The sequence below is a fragment of the Bos grunniens genome, chromosome 1, assembly GCF_055505025.1.
Source record: "Bos grunniens cultivar Pamir isolate PY7600 chromosome 1, Bosgru_T2T1.0, whole genome shotgun sequence".
Classification (NCBI taxonomy): Eukaryota; Metazoa; Chordata; class Mammalia; order Artiodactyla; family Bovidae; genus Bos; species Bos grunniens.
The window spans coordinates 92,478,992-92,492,107 of record NC_141165.1 but is presented as its reverse complement, the minus strand read 5'-3'; the positions used below and the strand labels follow the sequence as shown (position 1 = coordinate 92,492,107).

The 13,116-nt window shown below is 41.1% G+C and overlaps 1 protein-coding gene across 6 annotated transcripts in view; it reads right to left on the bottom strand.

Annotated features, from left to right (window-relative positions):
- Positions 1 to 8,442, bottom strand: part of GSK3B (glycogen synthase kinase 3 beta) — a 214,947-nt gene extending 206,505 nt beyond the window's left edge. For all 6 annotated transcript variants that reach the window (XM_086404344.1, XM_086404335.1, XM_086404351.1 and 3 more), the window contains exon 1: positions 7,302 to 8,442. In XM_086404344.1, coding sequence (XP_086260470.1) covers positions 7,302 to 7,389 — 88 coding nt within the window. In that variant the 5' untranslated portion in view covers positions 7,390 to 8,442. The remainder of the gene's footprint in view (positions 1 to 7,301) is intronic.
- Positions 8,443 to 13,116: the final 4,674 nt, after the last annotated feature.

Below are 13,116 nucleotides of genomic sequence, written 5' to 3'. Positions count from 1 at the left end.
TTAATGCAGTGAGAAGTTATTAGAGAATCCCAGCTAACCAGAAGAGACTTTTCTGCCTTTTGTTCTTTTAAAAGAGTGAAGTTACTGTAATGTAACCTTCTTGAAATCAAAATTTTGAACAATTATCAGAGTGATCTCCCCTGAAGTTTTACAAGGCTACACTAAGTAATCCCAATATGCCTGTTTTCCTGCATTGTCTGTCTAAACTTTTTAGGATAATGCTTAATACCAGTGTAATTCATTCCCTTCTAATTTGCAGTTTAAAAAAAAAAAGAAGACAACTGAATGATTTAGAACTATGTGTTAAATGAAAAATGAACTCTAAATAAAAGCCGAAAAATAACCTATAAGGAAAAGTGCATGCACCATTTGTGGGAGGATTTTCACTGCTCAGGAACCTTTTTGGTTCACTTCCTGACTGTAAAATACCAAACAATTCCAACAAGGTGATACTCCAAATAACCCAATTGCACACTGATGCATAGCTGTTATTCTTTAATAATAACAAACTGTGAAGGTTCACAGTTCCAGACAAAACAAGTGTCCAATTGATACCTGAATAATTGGTTGTGTACATACAATAATAAAAAAATGTCCTGAAGTTTGCTGTCAAATATTAAAAGGAAGAGTAGAACACTTCACAATCTATAGGAAGAGATGGAGAGAAATAATAATCCTTAATGATGGCTAATTTGGAGAACATTCTAATATTACCTGGAAATATAAATATATCAAATTTACTGTGAACAATCAGTACTTTTCAATAAAAACTAGTGCTCCAACTGAACATTAAACAACAGCAAAAAAAAAAAAATATATATATACACTACTTATTTTTCTTTTTGTGCTGCCATAAGCCTTAACATTTTCAATATCAATGTTTGTCTTAACAAGTTTTCCCTGAAATCTTAAAAGAATTGAGAGGTTTTTTTTCCAATATAAGTATTTAAGTACTATATTTGCTAACAGGCATGCCTGAAACTAATTTCAACATCATTACTAATCATGTAAGTCTTACACAATCACTGCTAAATTATCAATGAAAGACTATCCTAAAAGCAAAAGGTAGCTTATCTCTGGAATCCAAGTGTTAAGGTAACAGCAATCCATTCTCTATAAAATATACAATAAAGGGAAAATCTAGAATCAGAATGCTTATATTTGAATTCTTTTAGAACAATTTTCTGGCCAGGTAATCTTGGACAAGTTGCTTCCCCTCCCTAAATCTCATTTACCTGTGGGGATAATGGTACTAGCTACTTTTTGAGTTGTAATGATTAAAGTGAGCAGCTGCTTGTGGCAGAGTGCTTATTAGCACATAATAAACATTCAATAGGCATATCACATGTCAATCATGCATTATTCATTGCCCCTTTCTATTAAAGCAACCTACTTATTTTAGGCTTCCTGAGACAAGGAGTTCAACATGATACAATTAATGGTAATGAAAAATGGGGTACTACTGTTAATGCTTTGCACCCATGTTACTAATATTTTTGCCTGCCTGCCTACCTACCATCTCTTTGGCTTTAGGGCATACTTATTCAATACTAGGCCTGTAAATTCATTTAAATTATATCACCATCTAAAACGTAAGTTTCTATGGGAGTTCCCTGGTGGCTCTAGTAGTAAGAATTCCGGGCTGTTACTGTCGTGGCCCAGGTTCAATCCCTGGTCCAGGAACTGAGATCCGGCAAGCTGCACAGAGCAGCCAAAAAAAAAAAGGTTTAATTTAAAAATAAAATACAAATTTCTAGGAAAATAATATGGCCTTCGTCAGGAGTATTTACTTTTCATTATTAAACTGATCTGAAAGGACAATCAAGAAATTAACAGCTCCAGACTATATTAATAAGGGAAATGTTAAAGGTTCATATTTGTGCCATTGTTGGTCATGTTATCCTGAAGACAAAAGGAAAAGTTACCAATAACCAAAACATCACTGCCTCAATACAACCAAATTAAAATGCTTCTAAGGAAAGTATTCAATCCAAAAATACAAGCTACAACCATTTACGGAATTTCAACTTTGAAAGTAGACCTTTCTCCCCAAAACATAAGCACAGTGTAAACTAAGAATCCAAATCTACGAAGTTGTATCTTAGGCCAGACCAAGTATACTTCAGACATAAACTGAAATAATTTACTGAATGTCCATTGTGTGCTGAATATGAACTCATTAAAAAGAAAAAAAAACCGAGAATAAAAACTGTAATAATAAATAGAAATAAACACAGATTTTTATCAATTTAATGATAGGAAACTTCTGGGGAAACAAATTGTTCTCCTTTATTAATGTTAGTTTTTCCCTGCTTTTCTATTCACATGAGACTATGTGCTCAGTCATGTCTGACTCTTTGGGACCCCGTGGACTGTAGCCCACGAGGCTCTTCTGTCCATGGAATTCTCCAGGTAAGAATACTGGAGTGGGCTGCCATGCCCTCCTCCAGGGGATCCTGCAGACTCAAGAGATTGAACGTGTGCCCCTTGCATTGCAGGCAGATTCTTTACCATCTGAGTCACCAGGGAAGAAGCCCTCTATTCATATAGGTCTTCATATACATAAACATTTCTATATCACACTCAACCGAAGTCAAAGACAATTATATAACTAAGGATGATTTGTACAACCCAAGATAGAAGCAAAGATTGCAACCTCTACTTTAAAATCAATGAACCATGAAAATATTTCTATCCTTGCAATCATGCAAGATTTCCTTCCTCTCCACACCACTCCCTTCAACTGCCCCCCAAAAAATAGGCTAGAAAAATGATGCTAAACATTTCAATAAATTTATTTACTCATGGTGATTATGTTCTTAGTAGAACACTATCTGGGAAATCAGGTTGGTCCTGTTAGCACCAGGTATAATCCCATCACACCCACAGGCTCTGCCCCTCCATTCTCCTGTAGCAGGGTGGAGCATCACAAGAGACTCCACAGTCCCACAGCCTGCCCAATCCCATCCCTGTCCCACAGTCCCATGAGTGTTGAGTATGGAACTGTGGCACCAGGGTCAGCACATGCATGTTTCACAGCCTTCTCTATACATAAAGGAAACACACACAGAAACAGACCTCCCCTGGTCTCAGAATCTGCTGCTGACACTTAAGCTGGCTTCCCCAGCCTGCCTGTTTATCCAAAACAGTATCTCACACTGGCAACCCAAGTCCAAAACAAGGGGCATACAGCACAGGGTACAAGTATGTGCTGATTTCCAGCTGAATCACGCAAATGAAATGAGAAGATGTCACCTCATTTTCTAAATGCAATTCCCAATCAGTCGTGAATTGATTTATGAATCTCTGGGTTCCCTTGTGCCTTTAAGTCATTTCACAATTAGCATTCTAGGGGCACATTTAACAAGACAGCATGCAATTCTTATATGAGGGTCTAGTTTTTTTAACAACTCTGGAAAGGTGTGGTTGGGAAGGGAATGAAATATTAATGAAGATAAAATTCTGGTTTTCAGTTTCACACATGAGCTCTCTTTCACACTAGAAAATCTAGCAACTGGTGAAATTCTAATAACCTGATTTTTATATGACACAAAGAGATTAAACTCCCTCTGGAAGAGAGTAACTCTAAGTTGCCACCTACTCTTTGGCTTTAGCCACCATACCACTAAATACTGCACAGCAATATGCAACTGCTATCATTCTCTTCACTAAAGAAATTTGATATAAAAAATCCTGTATGAGGAAATAACTTCTCATGACTTAGCTAGGCAACTAGCTAAATTTTCACTAATAGTTTATCAAAAGACTTATTACTAATATTTTAATAAATCACCATACACAGCGCCTTACTGCCTCCATTTTGAATAAAATATCACGTGACTCTACAGAAGAACTGTCTAGCTATTAACATTTACCTAGTAACACTTGAATATGAATGCACACCAAAAAAAAAAAAAGGTTACACCACACTAAGGTTTTAAAAAAAAAAATCAAATATACTCTTCTAAACCGGATGAACACTTAAGCGCAACCAAAACAAAAGGCAAAAAGTAAATAAATGAATAAATCAACTTTTAATTTCTGCTGGAGTCTGCATATTAACATTATTTTAAACACCAAGGTTTACCTAAAATAACCATTGTTTATGAGACTAGTTTTAAGAATGTACCAAAGATTGAAGGCTGTATAAAATATCTAAAATGTTTATGTTACAGCTTAGTCCAAAAAATATTTTCATTGTTTTCAAATAAATCACCATCGGGTTATTATAACTAGATTTCAAGCGTGAGATCTTTTGAATTTACATTAAAAATTATTTTCTTTTTGAGAAATGTAACGAATATAAATAAAAACTTTTAGTTTACTATGCCCGAAAATAAATCCAGCATTTTTAGACATAGAAAAATTAGAGACAGTGCAATTAACAGACTGTTAAGTTAAATACGATTGCCAGTAACCAACTGCTGTCTGCTGAATTTCAAGAAAATCTACTGAATATTAAACTTTTAAAAAGTGAACTCATGTATCCTCTCATCTCAGCACTTTCTCAACTTTCCCATTACAATCAACAATATAACTTGGCGGTCAAATCTTCCAGACCAGTAACATCAGAATTTATTTTTAACTCCTGACTCCTTCCCAAATATTCCCCCCTTCAATCCAATCCAAAGTCCTGCCAGTTCATTCACGCTGTCTCTCAAATGTGTTCTTTTCATCCGATTTTCAATTTTGCTTTATATTCTCTCACTATTCACAACATACTCTACTACTCCCTAAAAGGGCTCTGACATCTGGTTTCTAACTCATCAACTTTGCTGCCCAAACCATCTTCAAATATTTTGTTCAGCAACCTATAGTAAATTCCAAACTCTCTTGAATCTCAAATAAAGTCATAAGCCCCCCCTGCTTTCCATCAGTTAACATATTTCTCAAATTCCATCTCTTATTTTCCTATTTAGGCCCCTTTTATTCAGATTTACTAACCTGCTTTATAAATACAAAAATACAAGTCACCATCTCTGTGCCTCTGTCCTTTCTGTCCACCTAGAATCCTTTATGCTTCTCAATTTAAGTTACTGCCTCCTTTAACACCTGCCTTAAAACACACCTCTGTAAGAAGTCTTCTCTCCAAGCCATCTACCTCATGCCTTTATTTTTTGTCCCTCTGAACAAAGTATTCTATTTGCATTTATAATCTTGCAGTCATCATATTACTGTTTTCACGTTTTGTCCCATAATCTGCCTCAAAAACTGATAAGCTTTTCAAGCCAAGGACTATAATTTATTATCGCTTAAACGGGGGTCCCTTAGAACACCAGCACTCCAACAAAGGCTTTCTTCCAAAATGCATTTAAAGTTAAGGTTGTCAAAAACACATAGTCAACACTGAACTCCAACTTTTTAAATGTTAAGCTGACCTATATGGTAACAGAAAAGTCAACATTTTAACCTGCACTTCGCAAGAGTTACTCCATCTTCAGTCAACATCCACACAGGATTCAAAGAAAATCCTGTGAACTAAATGAAAAGTCCCCAAATCTAATATTATTAGGTATCCCATTCTGCTCTCTGAATAAACTAATTACCTAAAATTGATTTCGAGTGGTCTTTAAACCAAGATGAAAAACATCCTAACACTCCAGTACCACAAGAGGCTCTTAAGGAGCTATTATAAGATTTGCTTCATCATAGCTGAAAATTACCCCAGAATTTTAAAATATTCCTCTCAAATGACCCCATGAAGTGCTTAGAAAGCTTGACCATTCCCTGAAAGATGCATCATCAGCTTCCCTCTTCACATACTCTGCATTCTGAACTAGCTAGTCACCAAAAAAAAATTTAACTCTCAAAAATAATCTCCCATTCAGCTATTACCTTAGACTACCCTGTTTCAGACAAGTTCCAAAAGCCACCATGAATTGAAATCCTGAGTTCAGGTACGAGTGTTCATTTTATAATCAATTTCACATAACAGCATATACCTTTTTTTTTTTAATCTCAATTCAATTCTCTCCTTCTAAGCAGTAAAACAGTTTTTCTTTGCCCTCATTCATGCCCCTTTCTGAAGGAATAAGGAAACTATAATACAGATATTTTTGTCAAATTTTTTAAGTATGTTTAAATAAACTGACATTAAATATCACATAAACATATCCATAAGTAGAGATACATTAAAACACTGGATACTGAGATACTGGATACCAAACACTCAAAATAGACTTTTTGAGCACAAATCTGGAAAGAGAATATAGACGTCTAGCAACAACCTTGAACAAAGCCCAAATACCCCTATTAAATCTGGGACCACAACCTTCTACAAAACCTGTGATGGAAAAGTCTAAATCCATATTCTTCTAACTTCATAGTCTTATCTGAATTCGAAAGAAAAACAATGCAAGAGTATTTTAAGTAGTCCTAAGAAGGAACACCTGAACTCTAGATCATTTAGCAAGTACTGAAAGCAATGGCACCCCAAAGCTGAACTTTAATGATGAGTCAGTGACAATTAACATTCAACTTACTATTTGGCAACATGACAACCTAAGCCCCATTCAAAACTCGGACCAACTTTCAAGTTACCTTTTGATTAAACATTAACTCTATAGTGGTAGGCTGGCAATGTCAAAACGGTAAGGTTAAGAGATAACATATCAAACCACGTATCCAATTTAGAACAATGTTTGTTGAGATACTACTGCTGCTGAGTATCTATCAGCGGCACCGGTCCCTTCTAAAGAGACGAATCAAAGCTCGCCTTCAAACCGAAATGCGGTTACTTAGCAAGTTCATCTCTGGATTAAGAACAAACACTTTGTATTGTCACACAAGCAAGAAAGAAATGTTAGGAGACGGTGTCATTCACCTCTTCCATTAAGTATACAAAACTGCGGTAACCCTCGAGACCTGAGCTAACTAAACTATCCTTCATTCCAAAAGACACACTCTGGAAAAGCACATCATGGTTTGAGTCTTGTCCTTCGCTTTATTCAAAAGGATGAGCAAGTAAACACTTCCATCACTATTTTAAGGTGGAAACACTCAACCACTTAATAAAGTTGACTATCAATTGCTAGAAAACAACTGTAAGAAAAGAACTAAGTTTCAGACAGAATCATCCAAATAAAAATCACATTCCCTCGACTCAAGGTTAATGAGACCGGGGAAGGGATACGGGAGGAGGAAAAAAGGAAGCTGCCTCATTCTTGACTGAAGACAGGCTTTTGCCCTTTTCCATTACCTTTGTTTTATCAGCAGGTCTCGTATTTTAAGATCCTGGTATTTCAAAGTCTCTTATTCAAAGGGGAGGTGGAGAAGGGGTGTAAAATAAAATCAATACTCACTGCTAACTTTCATGCTGCCAAAAGCCGAAGGCTGCTGCACTGGCTTGCAGCTCTCCGCAAAGGAGGTGGTTCTGGGCCGCCCTGACATGATCACTCTTTTTCCGAATCACCTTTTTTCCTTCCTTCCTCCTTTTCTTCCTTTTGTTTTATGTTGGGGTGTTAGGTTAATGATAAATGCAGCATTAAGTTTTCCCACAGGAAAAAGAAAAAGACTTCGTCCTCTTGCCTTTTCACTTCTTTTGTACAGCTATTTAAAAAAGCGAGCGATGTATTTCTCCTTGAAGACAGATCAGTACGGATATTTAACATATAGACGATCCGGGGCTGGGAAAAAAACACAGTTCTTTCCACTCCCTTTCCTTGGAGGGCAGAAATGGGTGGGAGATCCTAAAAAATATATATCACGTGAAACGGGGACAAATACTGGATTGAAAATAAGTACTCTGAATATTATATTTTCCTCGGGGATTTTTTTTCCGAGTCAATGAAGAAGGGAAGCGGCGGAAGGATCACGAGTCTCACGCTTGAAAAGAAGGGGGGATGGGAAGGAGGGAGGGAGAGGGAGGGGTGGCTCGGAGATGCGTCGGGAAACGCTGCGGCTCCGGCAGCGGCAAGGCTCCGGCAGCGGCAAGGATCCGGCGGGCTGACGGTGGGGGCCCGGCGAACTGGAAGGCGGCGGAGTCGCGAGTCAGTCAGAGTCGGGCGGTGGCGGCGGCTCTTCCCCTCATTGCGCCAGGAGCAGCTGCAGGCGGCGGCTGGATCCAGCGGCCATGGCGGCGGCGGCGGCGGAGGCAGCTCCCTTCAGACCCCAGGCAGCGGCTCCTCGACTGCTCCCCATACGCCGGGGACATGGGAACCCGGCAACCGCTTCCGTCCCTCGGGGCCCCCTCCCCCGTCCAAGGCACCAGCGCGGCCGCCCTCCCGCCCCTCGCTTCTGCACAGTCCCGCTCAGGAAGTGTCCCCGCTTTGCCCCTAGCCCGGAGCCCTGTCAGCGGCTGCGGGGTCGGCTCCTCCTTGTTTCCTTCCTTCCTTCCTTTGTCACTCGGCCCGGGCGGCGGCGGCGGCGGCGGCGGCAGCAGCAGCAGCAGCAGCAGCACGAGCCCGCATTCGCCCGGGTCGGGGGCTGCTCTCTGTGAGGAGTGCCGTCTGCGCAGCCGCCTAGCTCTTACCCACTCCCCCTCCCCCCTCCTACTCGTCCTCCGCCTCCTTCCTCCCGCACCCAGCCTTACACCGCCCAGCGCCCCGCCGCCCGCGTAAGAGGCGTCTGGGAATCGCCGGCCGAGCAAGGCGTCCGCCCCCTTCGACAGGGGAGCCGAAGCCCGAGCGGAACCAATCACGGATGTCGTTTGTTTGCGGATCCTCCCGGAAAAAGCCGATCGACCTGAAGAGCCAATCAGAAAGTGTCGCTGGAAATTCACGCCCAAGGACGGAAAATGCCGAAGATAGCCGACCGAGGAAAAGGTGGGTTCGCCTTGTTCTGTGGCTGGCTGGAGGAGAAATTCGGCAGTGACCAATCAGAGTCGCTGGCCCTCAGGAAAAGCTTGAAGAGTTAAGGACGGTGAAGCCCGGAGTCGCTGGCGAAACCGCACGGCAGGGCGCCGTGGCCGCTTTGTAATTGGCCGAAACTCCGCTGGGAGTGCAGCTCCCTCGGTGATTGGTGAAGGGAATGGGGCTTCCGAGGACAGTCTGGCCAGTCAGGATGTCTCCTCCCTCGCCGAGGTGAGGAGAAGTAGAGAGCGAAGGGAGGGCGTCTATAAAGCGCCTTCTCATTGGCCTGAAGCTCAGGAGCTGGAATGGGGGCAAAAGGGAAAGGGAGGGAGGCCGAAACTCGTAGCAGTAGCCAATCTGCACTCGCTGCTGTATAATCGCAAGACCTAGCTGCAGTATGATTGGCCTTCGGCCTCCGGCGGCAGTCCTAGGAGCTGGGAGAAGCGCGACTAGGGTCGTGGCGGACAGTCTGACGGCCTCGCCTGCGGCTACTCCCAGCTGGTGTGGAAACCGCATATAGGGAGCGCGAGGCGGTGCAAAACTGGTGTGGTCGTTGGCGCTGGGTTCCTCGCTCCAACAAACTGAGGGTTGAGGGGCTTTCCCCACCCACTGGAGGCTCTCGGTGGGGCGGGGCTAATTCTGCGCGCCTGGGGTTCCCCTCCGTCCGGGAGAGCGCATCCCGAGCACGGGCGTCTTCCCCGAAAGGGCCAGACAGATCCAGGGCGCCTCTCAGGCCGAGTGCGAGTTTTCAGACATTCAACTGAGAACAAAGCTGCTAGAGAGGCAGCGACCCTGGGCGACCGCGCCCCGCCCAGTCGCGGAGGCCATTGATAAGAGTGAGGGCGACTGCGCCTTGTGCGCGCTGCCAAGCCCGGCCTTCCAGAAAGGCCCCTGAGAAATGAGCTCATGCTGGCTGAGCGCCCTTCTCGGGTGCGACCGGTCGGCGCAGAACGGCCCCCGAAAGCAGGTGAGGGGAAGTGCAGTCAGGCCGGATATCCCGAAGCCTCTGAGGCAACGGGGAGCCAGAATAGCCCTTGGTAGTTTTTGGTTTTTTGGAACGAGGGTGATCTATAAAAGTACTATTTAAGTAGGTTTCGCACATAGGCCAGTGTTCAGATTCCTGTGGTTTGCCCAAGGACAGTGAGTTATGGTTACAGAAAAAGTAAAATGAACAGTTGCCATCCTAATTGTAATCCCATGGTGCCTGTAATTTCCACCTGCAGAGTCATCCCTTTCTATTCAGATACCATCTGTAGCGAGCACATATAAAAATTACTTGATCAGGTTAACTAGCTATTGCTTTGGAAAACTGATGAGGAACTTAGGACAGAACAAAGTAAGCTTTGATGGAGGACAGGAAAGATCTAGATAGGGTTTGCAAACTCAAATGTTTTTAGGGGCCAGAAAAGTAAAGTAAATGAGTGAAACTGGCCTGGTGTAGACAATGGGGAATGACAAGCAACGTGGCAAATTGGAGTGTCTGTGCTATAACTGAAAGGAGCAGCTGTTCGGCTCCAACAGATTGTTGCCCTGAAGAATGTGGATACAGTGGTCTGAGATATTCTGTCCCCTTCCCCCAATCCCCGCCAGGAGAATCCCTTATAAAGCACGATTTTTGTATGAAATCTCTCGATTTTTACACCAATATTTCCAAACTCTGCAGGCCAAACTAAAAACATTGCAGGGTAGATGTGACCAACCTGCAATCAATTTGTAATCTCAAATCTGGACATAGGTTTTTGATAGTCCAGGAGTGGTAGAAGCTCTTGTTCTTTGCAGTGAAGACAGAACATGAGGTCTCTGGATGTCATGGAGAAGAGTAAAGAATGTTGAAAGCAAACTCAGTGCATGGCAACTTTGTCAAATGATTGTTGCCTCTTCCTGCAAACTACCATGTAGACCTTTGCCACTAGTCCCTAAACTGCTGTGAGGTAAAGCTAGAAATCCTGCCTTCTTCTTTACTCCCCATCTCAACTCCCAGTTACACTGGCAGGAAGCTGAATGACAAACGTTTAGGTTATACACATTGGAAACAGCTATTCTATTGTATAAAATAAAGTACAAAAATAGTCTACCTTGAGGTTATGATTAGTAGCTTTAGTATTGCTGCCTTCAAATATTTTGACCTGACACTTTAAAAAAATCTGATCGGGGGATGGGGTGGGGAGATGAGCCTTATAGGAAAACAAAAAGTAGTTCAATTTAGAATTAGTACATAAGGAGGGGAGAAATTTATGAGAAAATACAGTACCACTGAAAGTAACAGTCAATGATTCTCTGACCTTTCAAACTTACTCTACCTTCTCACTTGCTGTTAACCACTTATCAATTTATAGTAATTTTAATATTTATGTGTTTATAATGTGCCAGACACTGTTCTTAAGTGTTTCACACATGCTATCTCGGATTATAATCATACGGTATAAGTACTGTTATCACCTCCACTTTCAAGATAAGGAAACTGAAGGTGGGAAATATATACTGACTTACCTAAGGTCCACAGAGCTAAAGTAAACAGACCTAGGATTCAGGTTCCTTGTACTTCTCTCAAACACAGTCCTCACCTTCCCTGGTCTTGCTTTATCTTAAAGTCTAACCCTTATGTCTTCAACTGTGTGTGCTTTGGGTTCTGTTAGGGCTCATCAGTTGGTCCCTTGGAGAGATCAGTGATTCCGAGCCAAAGTAACAAACCAGAGGGCTAGAAAAAGATACAGGAAAGCTGAGTGACACAGAATATGTGAGTATTGTAGTTGAGGGGAGGAGGTGGGTAAGCCTGTCCAAAAGATAAAATGCACAATGAACTGGGTTCTAGAGTAATAATAAGTATTTGTATAATACTTTGCACTTACGAAGTAGTATTATGTTAAGTTTATAGAGTACCATTATGGAACTATTATTCTGTTTTTACAGATGAGGAAACTACACATGTCTTGCTCACAATCACTTAGCTACATTTTTAACTGAAACTAGAAGAAAATATAGGCAGGTGTAATAAGGAGGATAGCAAATAGAACATGAGATGCTGTTTATTTAGATGAACCCAGGGCCTGTCAGTTCACACAGAAGCCCACAAGCAAACTCCTATGATCTCCTTTACTTAGCCAACGTATGTTAAATACCTAAATGATGTTGGGTGCTGGTCTTCAAAATTTAATAAGTATGGTCTCTGCTCCAGATACTTGCACTCAGATACTATGAGATACAGAAGAGTTATTTAGTAATAAACCCTAGGAAAGCCTTCCAGTATCAAGGTCAATGTGAAGATTAAGAGGAAGGAAAAATAAATGTGCATTTACTGAGTGCCTGTTCAGTGCTTCCCTAAACCTCAAGAGACAGGCATTATTAACTCCTATTAACAGATGTGGGATAAATCAGCAATAGATACATTGCTCAAGGTCACACAATTAAAAAATGGCAGAGCTGGGATGAAATCTACAGCCACGTATATTTGATCCAGCCTCTTTCTATTAATACTAGATCTCTCTGTCTTCCATCAACAAATAACATTGTTTATCCCAATTATGTAAAATGGCATGTGTGTGTGTGTGTCTACCCACACACAGAAGTCTAGAAATACTAATTTTGATGGCATTTTGGATGATGCTTATTGTATTAATGCTTTCCAGTATTGTCTTCATTTTCCACCTTTACATAAGAAACAAAATACTTAAAAAGAGAAAACAAAGATAAGACTGCAAAAGAACCAAAGAAAAGAAGTAGCAGTGTGAAACTGCTCAGTGTGGTTAAATCAATTTGATTTACAGGATGCTGTGCCAAATTTTAGGAATATAGGAGTGTGAGGATGAATAAAAGTCATTCAGAGGTGACTGTCTTGCTCCAGTCTTAGAGGAGCTCTTATAGAGTGGAGATGTGTAAACAGAGAACACCATAATGTCATCTGAACAACTATGGAAGAAAAGTGACCCAGAGATCATTTTCCAAGCTGGATTTAAATGACTGGTCTCCAAAGTTGAGTGTATATACCCAGAGGTTATATAGGATGATCCTTTGGAATGCTGGAACTACCAGATCTTATTTTTACCAATAACCTCCAATTAAATAAATGTATATTAAAAAAAAAGTAAGAAATTACCTTTCTAATGGTTAATTTACTGGTAAACACCAATGCCCTCCTCAGTCCCTACATCAAAGGAAGAGGTGTCACACGGTCCATAATACGGGGACACAATACAGGAGATGAATCCACAGCCTAGAAGGGACTGTGAATATGATGTATGCTCCTGCTTTTTAAATTTTTCAGCAACATATGACACTTTACTTGTGCTTAATTAACTGGATTTTGAGTCCTATTATTTGACTTTTAACT